General features: G+C 38.8%; 1 protein-coding gene across 1 annotated transcript in view; it reads left to right on the top strand.

Annotated features, from left to right (window-relative positions):
- The window catches only part of LOC111502168 (uncharacterized), a 46,605-nt gene that overhangs the window by 15,884 nt on the left and 9,024 nt on the right, over positions 1–21,697 (top strand). The window contains exons 5-8 of the mRNA XM_074184755.1: positions 570–1,199; positions 8,688–8,920; positions 9,610–9,891; positions 11,118–11,383. Of these exons, the coding sequence (XP_074040856.1) occupies positions 570–1,199; positions 8,688–8,920; positions 9,610–9,891; positions 11,118–11,383 (1,411 nt within the window). The remainder of the gene's footprint in view (positions 1–569; positions 1,200–8,687; positions 8,921–9,609; positions 9,892–11,117; positions 11,384–21,697) is intronic.

The raw sequence follows: 21,697 nt of genomic DNA on the forward strand, positions 1-21,697 counted from the left end.
TATGGTATGATATGAATTATTATATTATTATCAATAATATATTTTATACATTTTTATTCAAGCGACTGTTTTTTGATCATGATAATTACATCTAAAAGATTACAAATACGTTTTTTACCGTATTATTTGCTTTTGTACGTCTTTTCTGTTAAACTTTTTCCATAACTGTCTACTCTTCTTCAATAATAGAATCGACAAATTTCCTCCTGATTATGAATTCATCAAATGAATACCAAATAACATATCAAAAGAAATAACTATTTTCACAGCTTTATAAACAGTTTTTGAAATACAGTGGTTCAAAATCAACAGAGTGCAAGATATTATTACTTCGTATCAATTATTTCCATTCAACAAACGTTCCACCTAAATCAAGTACGTATTTCAGGAAGGCAAAACTAAAAATCATGTACATCTAAACAGTATTTAATAAATAAAATACACTACATTTCCCTGTTGATTATTTTAGTTATCTACAGCAGAAATTTATATCACCATCTATTTTCGCAAAATATATTATGAAATTTATTTGTTGGCCGAAATCACAATGTATCATTTTATTTTTTCAGCAACTTACACATATGAATTGAATATCACCTTGGAAAGAATCGGAAGGGACATGCTTCATTTTTATGATGATTTGAAAGACTCGAATTCAACGGAATTCAACAAATTTGCTCAAGCAACTCGTGAGGGATTGAACAGAATGGTCATGCAGTCTGATCTGAGAGACATATTTCACGGAGTGAAAGTGAACTCTTTCGAACCAGATCCAAAAGGCATCGTCAGCAAATTTTATCTCCAATTGTCCGATAATATCGAAGAAGATAGGCTGATGGACATTTTCCAGAAGTATTTGAAAAGTAACAACCACAGCTTAGGCGGAACCGACATTTTTGCTTCACCTACAGACGTGCTCAAAGCCGACGACTTCGACGAATGCTCTTTCCCCTCTTTCAACGATTGTTCAGAGAATGCACATTGTTTCAACTTGAGAGGAACATACACCTGTAGCTGTAAAGAAGGTTTCTCAGATTTATCTGAGAACATGGTATATCCGGGAAGATTGTGTTCTGCGGAACAAGTCGGATGTGAGAGGTGTAGTTACCATGGCACCTGCTATTCAAGAGGTGGAAATGAAGTGCTCTGTGAGTGTTTCCAGTGGTATACTGGAGACAGCTGTCAAATCAATCTCAAAGGTAAGTTCACCTCCAGGTGACGAATGATATCTACAATTTCAAAATGAAAAATTCGTGTACTTTATATTGGATTTATCACTATGTTAAATCAATCTCTACCACCGAAAAACTGTCATAGTAACTTCAAAGATTATAAAGTGTAACGCTCTTTACGCGATACGGGTCACTTTGACGCCGAGTTCAGGTCACGGGTTGCCTCGGGCGCCAGCTTTCGGCGTGGTGTGCTGCTCCACGTGCTCCGGGCAGCGTCAATGAAGAAGGTAATACACCAGGGGTCTCTATGGTATTGACTAAATCAACTGTAGCCAGTACGGCAGGCTTTAATTGCCGTCCTGGGTTCGAATCCTGGGTACCTGCTGTTTATTTGTCTATCGGTTTGCCTTTATCGGGGTTAGGACTCGAACGGAGCTGGAACTGGACCTGGAACTCAAACTGAGACTCAGACTAAACTCATCTGATCTGCCTTGGTAGATGCTCTCGATATTATTTGAAATAAAGTTCTACGGCGGTGTCCGGTGATGGGAGAATTGTGCCCTCCATCGGTGGTACGGTGTATTAACAAATAACGTATACTTTTCAAATCTCGTTGGCGACCCGGCATAGTACGGTATTCTATCGCTATAGAGTGGCAATTCGCATTGGCGACCTGGGATTTCTATCGCGATAGAGTGGCAATTTGATCGAGGAAGGTATTCATTCAGTCGGGGTCAAATAAATAACGGAGCAATAATATAAACATAAAATAAAAGCTAATTCTACCTGACGTACTATTGGGGAAAATAGTAACTTCGTTACACACCCTTCCCACTTCGGAAAAAAAAATGTGTCAACTAACATATTTTTTTCTAAGTAAATTTACGTGGCATAAACAAAGGAACAAAATATCTTCCGAGAATAATAAAAAAAACAAAGAAAACCGCTCAGGTGCCTACCTCTTTCAACGGCCGAACCCTTTATTTAAGGGGTAAGTACGTCTGTGACACTTTTTACGGGACAACTAATGAAAAGAAGCGCTGTTCCTGGTAGTACCGACACGTAAACGTTTGGTGGGATGTAGCGGTGGGTTGTCGCACAAACAATCCCGGGACAGGACGTCCTTTAACCCACAGCGGGAACAGAAGAGTACCGGAACTCTTCGTGTACAATTACTCCGGTTGTGCCCTAGTAGACCACATCGCCAACACAATTCCTTGTCTACCGGTAGGTAGACCGGCAACGGCTTGGGCGGCGCAAGTTGGTTCTCCCTCGCAGCTTCCTGTAAATGCTCGGCCGTCCAGAATCTATAGTCAAACGGATTTTTCTCCGGATGTTCCACGAAATATGAGTGGAGGGGGCTGCTTGACCCAGAGTCGGAGCGTATGGGAGACGAGGTTACAATATCGTGTGATCGGTCTTTCGGCTGTTCTACCGTGAGCTCCGGCGTCTTCGGGAGCGGAACTGCTGTTCTCGGGGATATAGCAGATGATTCTGGCTGGCTTCCATCGAAAGATATCTGCCAGTCTTTGGTCCTCAAAGGCGGCAGCATGGGGCTGAGTGAAACACCGGGCTGGGGCTGGTTAGACTGGCTTCCTACCAACGTCCCATGAAGAAGGCTTGGTAGGGTTTGTCCACCGGTATTCGTCACTGTGATGGTCGGTGGCGTGGCGGTAACGATCGTGCCTGCAACCATGGTGGGAAGTACGAACGGTGTCATGGTAGTCGAAGTAGGTGAAGCTGGGCCCTCTCGTATAAACTCGATCAGACGCCGACGTTTCTCGTCTACGGTTCCAGTAGTCGCGAGTCGGAACTTTGTCAGTTCGGCGTCGAGCTCGTCTTTCCTCAGTAGGTATATCCATCCGACTCGGGTGTCGGCGGGACTGCTTTCTCCTGGAGGATTCAGGTCGGCGGTACTTCCTGTATTGCTGGCCGGGTCCTCTGGTGCTTCAGATTCATTTTCAGACATCTTTCATAAACACGGAGAACGTATATGTTGTTTTATTCCACAGTTCGGTACTCACTAGCTCACTGGTCGGTTCCTATCTTGGCTACGGTACTTCCAATCGATGAATGGGTGGTGGAAATCGCTTCTGCGTACTTGAAAACCTATTGAACGAGGAGTCGCAGGGTCAGTTTGAAAATCTGTCAAAATGACAGTTTGGCGGTTTCGACATATTTCGATGTATTTCGAGGTAATTTCACCTCCGGCAGCGTTTCCAATCGGTTTTGGTGATGTAACTTCCCGGATTTATTGTTTCTCCTCCTAATCGGTTTTCTCTCAACTTTCGGTAATCAACGGCCTCTGTATACCATAAAATCGGTCCCCGCTCGGGCGCCAAATTTGTAACGCTTTTTACGCGTTACGGGTCACTTTGACGCCGAGTTCAGGTCACGGATTGTCTCGGGCGCCAGCTTTCGGCGTGGTGTGCTCCACGTGCTCCGGGCAGCGTCAGTGAAGAAGTTAATACACCAGGGGTCTCTACGGTATTGACTTAATCAACTGTAGACAGTACGGCAGGCTTTAATTGCCGTCCTGGGTTCGAATCCTGGGTACCTACTATTTATTTGTCTATCGGTTTGCCTTTATCGGGGTTAGGACTCGAACGGAGCTGGAACTGGTCCTGGAACTCGAACTGAGACTCAAACTGATCTGCCTTGGTAGATGCTCTCTCGAAATCCATCTTGAATTTAGTCAGGTTGGAGCCTGGCTCCCTTACCCTTTGAACTGATGTTTGCCAGAAGGACAAACGGGTCATAACTGATGTGGGTGTTAATGGTATGGCGGCATGAATGTCCTCAGACATCAGTACCGCCCGTCACGGTGTACCCCTGCCTGGCTGGGGTGAATTGGATGAAAACGTTGTTCATCTTTCATCGGAAGATATAGGGGCCTCATTCGACAGAGTGTCGAAGCCTTCTATATCGGGAGGGGTCGTCTAATCGTCTAATCCATAGCTTCCCTGACTAATGGGTTTTCATGAGTTTCTGCACCATCGAAAACTCTCTGATTTCTCGACTGGATGGACTGCCGAATGGAAGGCAGCTGCAAATCTTTGCGGATGGCTTCATTCCGCACGAACCAAGGAGCACTCACAATCATCCTTATTTGCTTGTTTTGTAACCTTTCCAGAATGGAAATGTTGGACGGAGCCGCTTGTCCCCAGACGCCTGAAGCATACATGATGACAGACTTAAACATCGTATTGAAGATAGTAATTTTGTTTTTTAGACTCATTTTTGATTTTCTGTTTATCAGAGGGTACAGACGTGCTATCCGACCTTCGATCTTTGATTTGACGCACGTTATGTGCGGGTTCCAAGTGAGCCTACGGTCTATTAGAAGGCGGAGGTACTTTACCCGCTCTTGCCAGTTAATCTCCCTTCCAGAGATTCTCACTTTTCTGGCCGGAGAAGACTTCAGTCTTCCCATGGTTATTGCCTGAGTCTTATCCGGGTTCACTCGGATCTTCCAATCAAGGTACCAGCGCTCAAGATCGTCCAATGCACGTTGCATATAGACGACACCGAGAGCTCCCGACACGTGGAAGATAAGAGGATAGCCGTGTTATCGGCGTAAAGAGATATCTTCACACGCTCGGGCCTCGGAAGGTCACTGGTGTAAAGTGAGTACAACGTCGGAGAGAGCACGGCCCCCTGTGGCACTCCAGCAAGGATATCTCTGTTATCAGACAGAGATCCCTCTACTCTAACCTGAAATGTCCTGTCTTTCAGGAAGGACCCGATCTACCGGACGAGGCCCCGAGGTAGGTCGAACGCGTTTAATTTGTGCAGAAGACCTTCGTGCCAAACACAGTCGAAGACCTTCGAGATGTCTAATAGAACAATATGTACTTTTTTATTTGTGTTCAACTCGCGGATTGGTAGATGCTCTCGATATTATTTGAAATAAAGTTCTACGTTCTACGGCGGTGTCTGGTGATGGGAGAATTGTGCCCTCCATCGGTGGTACGGTGTATTAACAAATAACGTATACTTTTCGAATCTCGTTGGCGACCCGGCATAGTACGGTATTCTATCGCTATAGAGTGGCAATTCTCATTGGCAACCTGGAATTTCTATCGCGATAGAGTGGCAATTTGATCGAGGAAGGTATTCATTCAGTCGGGGTCAAATAAATAACGGAGCAATAATATAAACATAAAATAAAAGCTAATTCTACCTGACGTACTACTGGGGAAAATAGTAACTTCGTTACAAAAGAAACTCCAAAAATATATTTCTCCAATCTGGCGGTATTAAATGATCTATCTTTATACTCATCAACTCATCAATATATTGAATAATATATTGAATATATTATACTATTGATTATATTGAAGTCTAAACTTGTTCATGGAATTCAGTTTGATGAGGAAATGAGAATTGCAAAATCGATTATACAGAAATAAACTGATAATAATATGATTTTTACGAGAGTGAACCAAGGTTGACCAGTGATTGCTATAGCCAAAAAAGATTGAATTGAGAAAATCCTGGATTTTCTAATCCTACGATATTTTAATATAGGGTCTTTCATTAAGCGCTTCCTAGCTTTGAATTTAAATAAAAGTGTGTGTGAGATATCATCGAAATTTTTCATTCGTTTGGAAGACCTATTCGCATACACCTGCGACTTGAAAAAACCTCACAAGGAAAAGTCTGATGGAGTCAAATCACACGATATCAGTGGCCAGTATGCATCACCTCTACGTGAGATGAATATACCCTCAAATCGTTCGTGCAAAAAATTCAATGTGGCATGAGCGGTGTGGCACGTAGCGCCGTTCTGTTGAAACCACATGTCTTTGGTGTCCAAATCATCCAATTCAGGCCACAAGACGTTGGTAATCATTGACCTATAGTGTTCGCCGTTGACAGTGATGGCCTGACCAACGTCGTTCTCAAAGAAATATGAAACGATAACGCCGCCAGCCCAAAATCCACACCAAACAGTGACTTTCTCGGGATGCATTGGACGCTCTAGGATCGAATGTGGATTCATATCGTCCCAAATTCGACAATGTGGTTTGTTTTTCATCCAGAATTGAGCCTCATCGCTGAAGAAGATTTTTGAATAAAAATTAGGTTCAGTTGCCAACTACTCCAGAGCCCATTCAGCAAACACACGTCGTTGTCTATGGTCGTGCACCTTCAGTTTCTGGATCAGCTGAATTTTGTACGGGTGCACGACGCAAAATTCGCCAAGTTGTGGTCTGCGAAAGGCCGAGTTCTTGTGATAGACGCGAAATCGACTGCCTCGGATTCTCCTGCACATTCTCACAGCGATTTTTTTGGCAGTTCTTGCGTTTTCTCGACGTACGGGTGTTCGTCGATCGTTTACTGAACCAGAGGACTCAAATTCATTCACTACATTGCGAATAGTCCTCTCGGTAGGACGATTATGACGACCGTAAAATGAACGGAGCGTGCGGTACGTTGCCCGGACAGAACACTCATTTTGATAAAACAATTGTATTATTCGCATGTGTTTTTGAATGCTTTATCTGCCCATGGTGATTTGGCAAAACAAGAATGAATATATGACAAGTGATTTAACAGATGTAGCTTCAACAAGATGGCCAATTGTCAAAGTTCGGAAGTCCCTGTTGGAAGGCCCTGTACATGAAAAGTGAAGGAAACAAAGTCAATAGAGTTGGTACTGACTGGAAATCATGAACGCAATAAATTATGACTCCACAACCACCCAAAATATATTTCCATAATACTAATTTGTCTGTTAGGCCTGTGGTGTCATTTGTGAAAATCTCGTAAAATCAACTTAAATCTGTATCAAGATTCAGAAAAAGTAATAAGTTTGTTTGAAAGTGGTTAACAATGTTTCATGATGAATTTTACTAGTTCAAACTTCCATTGTCTATTATGATATAATATAATTCAAAATCTCTGAAAGAAGAAATAAAATTAAAAATTGAAATGAACATCTAAAAATAACAATTCTATCAAGCAATACACCGTGAAATGAAATAGCAATAAAATAAAAACCAGCAAAAAAATTAAAATTGAACAATTAGAAAATTGAATGAATGATTAAAAAAGATTTCAAACCAAGTTACTTCACGACGTTTCTACTGTTCCTCCGACAGATAACTATTTATAGGTCCACCGACGCATCCAGCCAAGCTACCGTAGATATACGCAACATATGTAAATATTTAATGGCTAGAAATCTTTTTCAATTATTTATTCAATTTGTCAATTGTTCAATTTTCAGTGTTTTGCTTATTTTTATTTTATTTTAATTTCATTTCACGTTGTAGCCTGATGTAGATATTGAGTTATGACTGACCATGTCTAAGTAAGCTATTATGGACTGAAAGTATTAAGTAAAAATCTCACCTCAAAGTGTTATTCAACCTACGTTTTGAATTTTAAAAAATTGAACACATTTCATTTTCAAATCAAGCACAACCTATTTTCGAATGACATTGTGAAAATTTCTCAATCATTCATCCAAAGAGACCGATTGTATTCTATTGCCACACTACGGAAATTGCAGTTTATGTCTGACACAAATTAAATAAAAAGTAGACACTAAGACAAAAATAAAAATAACCTGGTAACTATTTACTTCTTCCGATATTTTTCTGATGTAGAAACGTGCAATTGAAAAAGCTCTTTCGACTCATCTATTGACTTTCATTACTCAGCATTTTTTATCAAAATGGTTAGTGCAGCTGTAAATAAAATATCTCTCGAACACAGGAAACTATGAATGTTTCATGGAGATGATCATGAAACATTTCATCAGTGATTTCAGCAAGTTTGATTCGAATTAATTTTTTTTTCATCTACATAGCAATATAATAATGAAACCTAATAATAATAATAATCATGCAAATAAGTCAGATATAGTTCTTCTCGACCATCAGAAGAAGACGATATTTGTCGTGGAGTCTTCAGCTCCTGGCGAAACTAATATAGCCTCAAAAACAATTAAAATATCGAGATTTACTCTTCAAACTCCCCAGACTCTATCCAGACCACTCAATACAGTTTCTTTGATTATTGGAGTCCTTGATGGAATGGTGCCCTCTCGAATCTCGAAATTACGACGGCAGAAAACGGAGCCGGAGAAATGCAGAAGCCTGCCCTTTTTAGGTTTAGGTGTTTGCTTATGGCACATGATTCTCGGACCTAATGATCACTTACCCCACGGTGTGGGGAGTGGTCATGGTTGATGATGCTTGCTCGTCCTCCCGAATGTATCGGGGCTTCGGGCTACACTTATAGTGAAAAAGACACATTGTAATAGTTTGATCCTGTATACCTCGATTATGACTTATGCTTTTTTAAATATGTATGTTTTTCTGAATGAGGACAGGAATATGAAAAGGTGAACTCGTATTTAAAACTGAATTTCCCATTCATTATGAAGTTTTCTTCGCGTTATTTGGGAAATTTCAGTTCTAAATAATGAGACTTTTGGGATACTTGGATCGACATGAGTTTAAAATCCATTGTATTGTATTGAAATTTGAAATTATGTTTCAGTTCTCCTGATAGCACTGGCTACATTGGGAATAATCCTTTTCTTCCTTCTGTTGATTTGTATTTTCTCCGTGTGTATCAAAGGAAAATCAGGAAATGCTTCAGGCATGAGATTTATGCCACAAAAAGCAACTAATGGAGGAAATGGAAATACTTTGGACAGGAGGGCGATGATTCAAGATACTAGCTCCGAAGACAGTAGATCTGACACGAATGAAAGTGTCCCATATATTGAGGTGCGTATAATAATTCATAATTATCGCTTAAAAAATGAGGGAGAAAAATGTTCAGCGAATAATTCTTCTAATTGTACTCATTACTTCAATATACTTCTGGTCCTGATTTAAAAAAACCACAGAGAGATTCTGGCTGATCAGCTTGATAATTACAAGACTTCGATGATGTCTTGCACAACTACTAGCTAAATTATGATGAAAAGGTTATTTGAAAGAATTTCTATTCATGACTTCATCAAGAATCGTTCCTTACAAGTGGACAAGGCAGATCCTCTCTTGGATACCATTACCATTCACGCCGGTATTTCCTAGGGACCCATGTCATATCATCTTTTTTCTTCTGTACATACAAGACCTTTTAGGAAAAACTAAAAATTAAATACGTTACTTCGCTGCAGACTTTCTCATTTATCTATTTATATCACCAATTATTACCTTGTCCAATACAGCTTGGCGTGATATATAGAAACCAATTATAATTCAGTGATTTTCATTCCATTCCAGTGGAATTCTTCTGTATTACCTAGGCTTTTCGATCGTTCTTTAACTGAAAACAATCCACTGTCACCGTTCTCAAATTATTCCTCCCTTAAATGAACTCATTTAAAATAAAAAGGTTCCGTCAAATTTCACTGCTCATTTTCAATAACCCCAATAAATTCACCTAGTTTGCTCTTTTTTATATGCAGGAACAATCAAAGAAACCAAAAACTGCCCTAAAAAAGTTTTCTAAAATATCATTGCAAATTTCGGAAGACGTGGAAAACGGCGATAGTAACAATGTATCCTTCGTGGATCAAAGAGACCGATCCCTTACTGTGATGATTCCAAGAGCTAAGTACCATCCTGCTTCTGCAACATCTCCTCTGATGAATTACACCACATTTGATGCCAGAAAACCGTCAGTTCCATCCACTATAAATGAAACAAAGCTGTTGAGTTACTTGGACGCTGGACCATCTCCAAGTAAGGTAGGTCCAATTATTTACTATGCATTATTATAATCGCCATCCACCTGACTGATACCCACTATGGGTAAAAAACCCTCTGAATAACCGTCGGCTTATGATTTAAGTTACTGAGTACTTCTGACGTTAAATTTGCAAGGACTTCCAAAGCTATAACCTCAATTTCTCTTTTTTTTATATCTTATCACTATATATGGGTTCCACAGAGAGGAAAAAAGACACAAAAGTGTACAAATATACAAGTATGTACGATTTTCAAAACATAACAGTATAAAATAAATTCACAGGTAACAGTTCTTCTCAGTTCGTTCGTATAATATTTTTTTAAAACAAAATTTTGGGACATCTGAAACAATAATGGAATCATTGGAGTGCTAATGGTCCATGTAATTTCATTCGTATTCTATTCCAACACACAATCTTTGGAACAAATCAACCAAAATTGAAATAAAATCAATACAAGCTAACATTTTGCTCAATTTTTTTTTCAAACTTCGCAGGAGTTATAATGATCATTTAAGCGACAAAAACAATATAAGCAATGGAGTATATTTTCTGAATTCTTGAAAACTTCACCCTTTTTTAAAATAATTAGTATTCTAAATTCCCTTTTCTTTTTGCCTATTTGAATAAAAAATGTCACACGCCTGCGAGACCGTCTTCCGCTAACAAAATATCACAAACTTTTTTCCACGGAAATTCCAATTTTTCTGAATTATAACAATACCATGATGTAATGTTCACTCGACGACAACCTTCGAGAGAGCATTTTACTTCCTAAATAAATAACATTTCTAAGGATTATTTCCGAGGAAACCTATCTTAAGTTTTTCCGATTTTAAAAATCCTCTCAGTCAAGTTTCTTTTTTTGGACCTCTTTCAACACTTTTTTCATCTCATTTTTTTCAATGTACTCCGTTAACCGGCTATTACCTCCTTATGGGCGACAACCCTCAGAAGTTAAAACTTGTGCGAGCTGATTAACGAGGTATTACCTTTCAACGTGCGATCCTTGGCACGGGTTAGACGATATGCAGTAATACGATATTGATTGAATCATTTTCCAAGTTAATTGTAATCAGTAACAATAAACCCATTTCCCGCTCAGCTTGAGATAGAATTATTACAAATCGCAGTTCCACAGAGTGTGTGTTACCTGTCATAATAAAATTCAGTAACACTCGAAGTTTATTTATATACCATAATATCTAATTGATTGTCTACTTTAGTCCGAACCCATCATAAAAGTCAGCAAAACACCTACCGACAGCATTATTGAAGAAAAACCAAACTCTCGTAAAACTTCCGGAGCCCTAATTTCAGCTGGATTTGAAGTGTCTGCCACAGTTGTCAACAATATGGGCACTTTGGGAACCACCTGTGGTACGGAAGCTGATAGAAGTGAAAATGCAACTTTGATTCACAGAATAAGTACCGATCTCTTATCGAGCACTGGCACCAGATCCCAATTCAATACACTGAGAAAATCACTTGTGTAAGTTGATTTTGATTAAACTTTTCACTTAGTTATATACAGGCCGTTTTTTAAGTTGATATCATTATTGCTATCTCGGAAACAGTAGATTCTACAAGAACGGTTGAAAGGAACAAAAGTTATCTTTTTAGGGATGCAAGATAATAGTATTCTCAGATCGACAAAATCACTTATTGTTTCTGAGATATTTGCACTGAAAATGACAGTTTTTGTTTTTTGATATACCGCCTCCATTTTCAATAATATCAAAAAATGGAGGTGAACTTATTGCTTTATTTTTTTTAATACTGTAATGAATCTGAACATGGAACAAACACATGACATCCCCGCGAAAGAATGTAGTCGGGAATCGCCGATAAAATGCTAGTACCGAACCGACTACAGAATTCTAGAAAAGACCGTTACCGGTATAAACCCGTCTTCCCGACCCAAGAGGGCAGTTCAGAAAGTGAATCAAGCAGCTAAACGAGAAATTCAAATTATTATTATTGGAGTTTTCTCCCAACACCAAACCGTTATTGTAACACCTCGACACGTGTTTCGATCACCAAGTGATCAAGAGAAGAAGATCAACCAGTTTGATCAAGAGGAAGATCAAACAGTATGATATTCCTCTTAAAGATGATCACTTGGTGATCGAAACAGGTGTCGAGGTTTCAAAATAACGGTTTGATGTTGGGAAAAACCCCCAGTTATATCCATTACTACACCAGAGGTTCCAAACAGTGCGTCACAAGTAAGAAATTCAAATATTGGAAATAAATTAAGCATTAGTTGCTAAGCGTTGTAGTAAACAAATTAGTTTGTGATTAGTGAAATATTGTTGGAAATAAATTTGTTTCAGACAGTTAATTCTTTAACTTGTCACAAGTGGTGATCAGAAGTGGATTTGTAAAATAAATCTGTAAGCGCTTGGTGAACAACCTTTGACTATGAGACTTATTTGTTCGCGCAAAAAGACGCAGGATTCGTTGTGTTTCGCGAAGTGAACAGTCCCGGACTACGGAAATATAAACTGATAGACCTTTCTCGCGTAAAATAGACTTTTGAAAGTAAATAGATGTTTCGGACTCGAATAAAATAAGTGGACATATACAGTTTTGTGAAAAATATACAATAAGAGACAAAATGTGTTTGAGGAAAGTGCGCCTAGTGGACTTAAAAGTCGCCGAATCGAAGCAAGAATTGGAGGAGGGGGAGCTAGATTGTTCTAGAAAGAAATCAGTACTCCAGAAGAGAATGTGGGATAACTTATAACTTGACTAAATTAGAAGAATATCCTAAAACATATTTATTCGAAGTTTCTGGGGGCGATTTGAGTTCAATAATGAGCAAACTCGATGAGAATACCAAATCGCTGAAAGATGAACTTCAACAAAATTCGAAAAGTTTGGAAGATAAACTTCTAGAAAATGAGGAAGGCTTTTAAGCCTCAGAAAGAACTTTGTTGCGTGACGAGTCCACTCGAAGGAAGGATAGGAACCATCGAGACAGGAAGGAAATAAACACGGAAGTAGAGGAAATCAAAAGGGAGATCAAAGATGAAATCGAAGCAGAAATGAAGAGAATGGAAAGAAATAGGCGATGAAATCAAGGGCGGTGTTGAAGCAGAAATCAGCAAGATGAAGGAAAATATTAGCAAATCGTTAATTCTGCCCACACCACAGAAACTGCTACCGAAACTCAACTCCGAAACTGAGCTTCAACATGGTAAAACTTCAAAATGCAAGGAAAGATGTCAAAGTCAGTCCTGAACCAGGAAAGCTCTCCATGAAGCCACCCCAGGTCGACGGAAAAACTCCTTGGGCAAATTATCGCCGGCAATTCGAAGCTGCGGCCAGAGGAGCGCATGAGAATGCAGGTGAAATGCAGGAGAAACGGCAGGAGAAAAGGCAGGAGAGAAGGCATCAACACTGGCGTTGCGTGGAGAAGCAACGAATATTTTGCAAACCCTCACGGCTCAAAAACAGGAAGACTATGACCAACTTATAAAACATCCTGAGCTACGGTATAGGCAGGCCTACCTAGAGCACGTTTACCATTCACTGCTGAAGAACCGCTGCCAGAAATCAGGAGAATCTCTAAAGGAATTTGAAGTCGACATTGCTCGATTAGTTCGTCTGCCATATCCTGCTATACCGAAAATGTAATGGAGCGGTTAGCAGTTCAGGCATTCTGAGGCAGGCCTTGATACTAGCTCATCCCAAACATCTCGTGGATACACTGGCAAGCGCCCTGAAGATTGAGGCTGCACAACAATCCTGCAAGAGCCAGAGCAAAGTTCTAACTATGGAGAAAGATGGACAGGTGCCTGCTGATATTGAGGCCACCATTAGAAAGGTAATAAAAGAAGTGTAGCCTGAGAGAATTCAAATAAGATGCTGGAACTGTGGGAAAATTGGGCATGTGCGTAGCAAATGTCCTGCATTCAAAGAACTAACACCAAATCACGAAAACTAGAGGGGGTCGATGAGATGGGGCAATCGTCGGCCTGTACCCAGCAACCCACCGTAAAAAACGCATATGTTGCCATTCTTCAACGACAGAACAGAGGTGTTTTCGTAGACGGCCTCATCAACAAGTCTTGCACCATGCTGCTAGATACAGGTGCGACGATCACCACTCTCGGGCCAACTTTTGCCAAAAAACCGGCAAGAATTGAACCGTCGAGTTGGAAGCTTCGCACCGCAGTAGGGGAGCCAGCCACTGTACTTGAACTACCAATTGAATTGGTATTGGACAGCATTGAATTGAACCATCGTGCATTGGTGGCGGACATAGAGGACCATGCGATTCTTGGAATGTACATAATGAATTCCAGAGGGTTCGAGCTAAATTTTCAAAACGCCGGGCAGCAAGCTTCGGCAGAGAATAGACGACATCCATGAACGAGTCCGTCTGAACATCCGGAGTGCCAGCAATAAGATGAAGAAGGCCTATGACATCAGGGCGAATGCTGAAGGATTCGAAACCGGTGACCTAGATTAGCTGTACAACCCTAAGCGACGCCGTGGTTTATCACTAAATTTGCGGAACTTGTGGGAAGGTCTATACACAATCGTGAAAAAGATAAATGGCCTCGTCTACCGAATCCATGAGCCACCTCGAGGAAAGCCTATAGTCGTCCATTTTGATAAATTGGCTCCTCGTGCTGAAAATCACGCCCAAGTTCGCGCCCTCGGACCACCAGAGGATGAAATGATGTTCCAGAAGTGCATGCCTTTATACTCGAACGGACATGGGATAACTCAAGAAGGGCCACGAGACCTTTCCAAGATTCCAGTTGAATACTCACTAGCTCACTGCGTGGCAAAGAATCTCCAAATGTCCAGAGGTATCGCTGTAGTATTCACCAAGAAATTCGGTCAGCTCCAAACATCACAAGATCAGAATCCAGAAGTCGGAGGAGTGATATAGTTAAGAAGGGTCAGAGAAACATTTTCTACTTGGTGACCAAAAAGCATTTTTGAGACAGACCGTCCAATGAAGATGTCTGGAGGAGTCTTACCAGACTGAGGGACACGATGCTCAACCTGAATATTGTGGATTTGGCAATCCCGAAATTAGCCTCTGGGCTTGACAAGTTGGATTGGAGAATTGTGAGAAGCATGTTGGAAACGATATTCAGATCCAGCGGCATCAAAATTTTGGTGTGCGGTTACCATCTTCCACGAGCGAGCATGAAGACTGTGAAGTGTTAATTCCATCGAACTTCACAGTGCAGATATGGGGAGTTCTGCAGGTATCATTACACGTTAAGGATGACATTTAGGGGCGAAACGTCTTTAAGAAGGGGGCAATGTAACGAATCTGAAGCCGCCCCTGACCAGGACGCCGACCAGATCATGGAACAAACACATGACATCACCACGAAAGCATACAGTCGGGAATCGCCGGTAAAATTCTAGTACCGAACCGACTACAGAATTCTAGAAAGGACCGTTACCGATATAAAACCGTCTTTCCGACCCAAGAAGGCAGTTCAGAAAGTGAATCGAGTGGTTTAACAAGAAATTCAAATAGTGAAAATGAACTCGACCCAAGAAGGCAGTTCAGAAAGTGAATCGAGTGGTTAAACAAGAAATTCAAATAGTGGAAATGAATTAAACGTTAATTGCTAAGGGTTGGAGTAAATAAATTAGCGTAAATTGTGATTAGTGAAATATTGTTGGAAATTGTTTTTTTAAGACAGTTAATTCTTTAATTTGTCGCAATACGAACCTGTGAATTTTTTTTATTTTTTGGTAGTCATTTACCTTTTTTTCAATGAGAAATAATTTTTTTAAATATGGTTGCAAGCACATAGTTGAAAGTATCGTAATACACCACAATGAAAAAGAAACAGTTGCAAACGAGAATCTAAATCGTAGAAAATGAACATCGTACCGGAATGCCTCACGTTACTATTTTTAAGTTACCGTCTCACGTGATATCGCATTAAATGTTTAAATTGTCGTCCATCATTTCTCAAACAAATACTTGCTCTAGAAATAGTGTGCTTGTGGCTGAGAAATAGTATGCTTGTGGCAGTTCTATAACATCTCTGGAGTGATAGCCATATAGTCTCTCCTGATTGAATCGTTTCATTCCTCAATATTTTCAAAATTGATTCTGAATACTTTCTGAATCTTTTATGAAGCCTCACAATGAAAAATCTAGAAGGGAAAGTTCCGGTGAACGTAGTGAGCATTCAATAGGACCATTAATTCCTATCCATCTTCCTGGCATAGTTGTATTGAGGAAATCTCTGCACATTCTCCTGCGATGTGGTGGAGCTCCGTCGTGTTGGAAATACTAATTTTTCTAATTAGGCTAAGTGGCAAATCTTGTATAAACTCAATTAGAGTCCCTGATGAGAAGTCCAAGTATACTTCACCGGTCAGAGATGTTTCAAAAAACTGGCAGCTAATAATTTCATTATCAAGAACACCAAGGCATATACCATATCTCTCTTGAAAATTGGTAACTCAATGTAAATATTCATTTTCTTGTCGCCAGTGATAATGTATATTACTGTTGAACCATCAGTTGTTGGTAAATATGCTTTCATCACACAACATTTTTTTTTATTTCATTATTTTGGCGAAATTTTTTAACGAGCCATCTACAAAAAACTTTTCTCCTGTTGAAGTCCGTCAAACGCAAATGATTTGATTTTTCTTTAAAATTTTACGTACAGACATAGTGGATATGGCTGAATTATGGGCAATCTCCCTCAGTGATACACCTATTTCATTATCGCCACCACATTCAGTAACCATACATTTTTTTTGGAGGTTTTTCAAAGGATCCATAATTTAGTGAACTATTTTCGATACGTTGAGAATATCTATGATTAGGTTGTCGTCGTTCAGGATACAATTCCTGATACATTTCCAGAGATTTGGTAGCATCTCTCAAACATCTCGAATAAACAAAAAGCATATCCACTTTTTCGTCATTGGAAAAATTCATGTTCTTCCCTTAAAATCGCCCAACAAATTGAATAACTGTTGTTCATATAGGTAATCATTTTTTGAACAGAAATATATGGGTTGCTACCAATTTTCAAGAGACATTTGGAACTATGAATGGCTTGGTATTGATACAAAGATAATTGGTCTCTCTTTTTCAAGACAACCCTGAAAAAAATGTATTTGGATTTCGGTGAATATTAATATTTGAGATCTCAATGAACGACATTACTGACGGGTTAGGTTAGGTTAGGTTAGAAGTGAGTGGGTCAAAATCGACCCCACACCTCAACCGGCACTGACGGGAGAACTCAGGATCTCAGTAAAATTCAGAAATTTGAGCTCTTAATATAAAAAATAGAATATCAATGATGTCTTTTCTGAAAAAACGTCGAGAAATACATATATTGTGAGATATCAATTAATTTGTAATTATAATGACTACCAAAATATAAAAAAAATATACAGGTCCGTATTTAAAAAAATATATAGATCCGTATTTAAAAAAATATATTGATAATGGATTTCAATAACGAAATTTTTTTCGTCATTTTTTGATATTATTGAAAATGGAGGTGGCAGAGCAAAAAAATAAAATCTGACATTTTTGGATTTTTGCAAATATCTCAGAAAAGGTTGGTGATTTTATCGATCTGAAAATATCTACCATTATGTTGCATTCCTAAAAAGGCAACTTCTGTTTCATTTAACCATCTTTATAGGACCTACAATTTCCGAGATAGCAATAGTGGTATCAGCTAAAAAAACGGCCTTTATATATCATCTTCAATTATCCAAGCTTATTCACGTTATTCTGTATGAAGCATCATAGCTAAAGCATTTGATTTTGAAATGTTTCCCAAAGCATGGATAGGGTTACATTTTAAAAGTATGTTCGTGTTGTACAAGGTGTACAGAAACACTAAACATATCAAAGTTGTTATTTTTTTAATGGAATGTTCTGTATATTATTCAACTTATTGACTCTACGATCAAAATAACTCTCATAAGGTTTATTCCTCCTACATCTTGTCACTTTTGCAATATCTCTCATTTTGTGAAAATGTAGGTAGTGCTTGTTTCAATGCTTGAATTCTCGACTGGTGTTTATTTTTAACAAAATCGATGCTGAAGGCTTCTAACTGAACAATTTTTATGTCGGACTTGTGAAAACAATTACAACCTTTCAACAGCAATAACTTTTTCAATTTGAATTGAACGTCCTGTATTTTATGTTCACAGCAAATGTCAATTTTTTTTCTATCGAATACTAGTATATATGCCTATAGCTAACTCTTCACATTTTCAAGTAAAATAGACATTTAATGCAAATCGATTTTATTCAATTTATTATTCATCAAGTCGCTTATGGCGTTTTGACAAATTTGAATTGATTGAAATAAACACCGAGATCTAAGAGATCTAAAGATATATGCGTTCATTGGTCAATATTTTGAATGTTATGTAGGTATTAGTTCAAATGATGAAGGATTTTTTTAATGGTGGATACAAATGGTGGATTCAAATCTAACGTGAATCGCTACTTTCACACAGTCACCGATATTATAGCAATTTTCCGAAGAAGAAACAAGCAAGATTTTATATCAAGTGTTCAAAATGGCGATAATCAGACTTTATACACAAACGTATCATCTTTCAGAAACCTTCAGCGACATTTGCCAACATACGCGGGTTTATACCTAGAACGGCTTCTCTGTTGTTTGAGGTGTATTATAAAAGACACATTACTTGATGAAAATCAATAACACTATCCATAATAATGATCAAACAATTTTCAGAAACATTTTTTGTTTCTCAGTAGCTACCGATGGAGCTACGGTGTTAGCGAAACGTGTCTGAAAATAAAAATATTTGTGAAAATTGTTCCAATATCTTTCATGAACTTACAATTGGGCATACACACGTCGTTCGTGGAAACTATCTAAGCTCTCATAAATCAGCCCGCCGTGACGGCGGGGCTGACAATTATTGTAAGATCTAATCGCTGTGACTGAACTAATCAGCGGGCTTTTGGGGAGAAACCACTTGAAGTGTTTGTACACGAGCCGCCGGATAAAATCCTCAATCGATTTGACTTCTGCTATATCTCGCGAACACTCCAATGAAACTTATCAATTACTATCGGTCACATACGAAGAACTCTGTTCTGCATTCTCTCAAGCCTCGATAACGGGATATCTTTGAGGCTGCAGAACACAAGACAAGCGTACAGCATAGCCAGCCTGGCCTCTGAATTGACAAACTTATGTGCTCTAGGAAATTCACGCGCTTGTTCAGGATAACTCCCAGGTATTTTGCACTCCTCTGCTCGTCTACACAATTTTCCCGAATTGTCATTTATCTGAAGATGTTCACGGTAGTGAATTTCTTCGTAAATTTCCATATAAAGTACGACTAACCGATCCGAATGAATTTTGAGTTGGCTTGTTGCCCCTTCGCAGGAAAACGAGTGTGCATTTTGTGTGGCACCTATATGCCATACATAGGAAAGTCGTACGTATAGAGAGAATATAGGTGTGGAAACAGGCAGGACCCCTGTGGAAAACCTACTTTCATTGAAAAATCCGTAAAGGTATCTTGGTGAATTCTGAACCTAACTGAACAATTGACTTGATGAGCATGTAAGATTCTGGTGCCTCATGCATATGAAGACATTTTATTGTATATTGGACTTCCTCGAGATAGGTTGAGATTTCGGCAAGAGTGTCACGGTTCAGGCTCGGAAGAGGCCTAGAACTGTGCGTTCTAGGCCGTTTCGCTAATATTTTTATGTTCGTCATTCATGTCTGGGTTAGATTTGTAGACGTTGTGAAAGTACCCGCCAAACCCTCTGGCATAGAATAGTAAATGTGACTCTGGCCTTCCGATCGTCGGTGACCGCATGTTTATTACCGATCTCTATGGTAGGCATGGGCTCGTATCTGTTGTCAATATATCGCGTCATCCTTCGCAGAGTTGTCCTGACCATTTAGCCTTTCAAGTTTCTCCCTCCACCAGGCATTGGTGAACTCATTTATTTGGAGATTCAACAGCTCCGCAAGCCTGCGCATGCGCTCTTTCCATTGCGAGTCTTTTTGTCATTATTTTTTGGCTCTGTTTCTCAACAATGAGTTCCTCAGTATCCCGCGGAAGACGATCTTTGTGGCCCTCAACCACGAATGATTTTGTGAATTCATCTCTGACTATTTTTATGTGCTTAATGAACGGTTCTGTTATTGTATTTAGATTTTGTGAATTGATTTGACTTTGAATGGTAGTAAGTATGTTGAATTCTGGTTTGAACTTCGTCCAGTCCGAGGTCTTATACTTATATTTCTCTTTCACAGATCGTGGCTGTTCTCTCTTTTTAGGCTGAAGTCAACCGGACATTGATCCGTACTCAACACATATCGACTACTGTCAAATCTAATAATATGACGAAAAGAGTTGAAATAAATGCCTGGAAGTTAACGAAAATGTCTTCGAACATATTTTAAATAGTTTTAATATTTTGTGTCGAAAGACAATGCAATATATTTGAAATTTCGCTATTTCATGAATTATTTTTAATTAACATTTTTTTATTCATTATTAATTCATATGAAACTCTGCCTTCAATAAACCCAATAAAACCCATGACGCAAAATTGATAGCTCTAGTAAACTTTCTATAACTATTCGTAGCCCACAGTTTTATGATTGACATACGAATGTTTAATGTTTTTGAGAAAAACTGAACGGTTGATTTTAGATACAGAAAATATTTTCCGAAAATGAATCAGATCATCTCCAAAGTTCAAAACTATCCTAAAATGCAGGGTGTTTCATTTGAAAAAACTGAGTTTTGGCCCTTTTTCATATCTTCAGAATTAGTCATCGATTCCGAACACCTTGTATTACTTTTTGGAAATGTTACTCATACAAGACGATGAAATGATATGAAGTATTTTGATGAATCAGTAATAGCTTTTTTATGTATTCTATAAAACTTTTGATTTTCATAGGGGGATCATTCGAGAGCCGAATACCTAGTTTTTTTAAGTAAACAAATGAATATCTATAGAACGGTTCATTTTTGGTATAGGGTGTATTTCATAAACTCACATTAGGATTATTCCAGAAGTTCATGAATGTGAAAATATACATGGTGTTATATATCAATTAAGAAAGTTGGTACCAACTTCTTATATAACCGAAAGTGTTGGGAAAATGCCATTTTTTTCATTCGATAAAGCATATTAAAAAACCTATATTGACCAATTCTTAGAATTACAAATCCTATCGTAGAAAAGAGAATTAAAACTTTCTATATTTTTTACCACTTTTATTTGTAACTATCGTTACTGCAGTTTCGCTTTATAAGGACATTTTCAAACTTATACATTAAATGTATAAGCAAATTGCATAATCTCAGAGTCATCTTCAGTCTTGAAATCAATCACATAAATCAAGTATAGAATTGGTCCCAAAACCGAACCTTGGTAGACACCGTTTTTTATTTCTTTGGTATCAGATGCCTTATTATTTAAAAAAACGTATTGTCTATTCCGATAGATATGATCTGAGTTTTCCTCAAATTTGAACCACTCCAATTTTTAAGGCAAGATTTCATGTGACACACAATCGAATACCGCCTGAAGATCGCAGAACACTGTTCCTGTGTGGACACGTTTCTGAAATCCTGTGACAATTTTATCTACTAGCTGCACTACAGCGTCTGTGGCTGTATATAGCTCAGCTATATTGGTAATCTGGAATGATGTTATGTACCTCAAGGTGTTCTACTAACTGCGATTTCAGAGCAGCTTCAAATATTTTGCCAATTACAGGAAGTATTGAGATGGGTCTCAGTTTACACAATT

The sequence above is a fragment of the Leptinotarsa decemlineata genome, unplaced genomic scaffold (assembly GCF_025532065.1).
Source record: "Leptinotarsa decemlineata unplaced genomic scaffold, Ldec_3_MD MMD2_tig00026358_RagTag_RagTag, whole genome shotgun sequence".
NCBI lineage: Eukaryota > Metazoa > Arthropoda > Insecta > Coleoptera > Chrysomelidae > Leptinotarsa > Leptinotarsa decemlineata.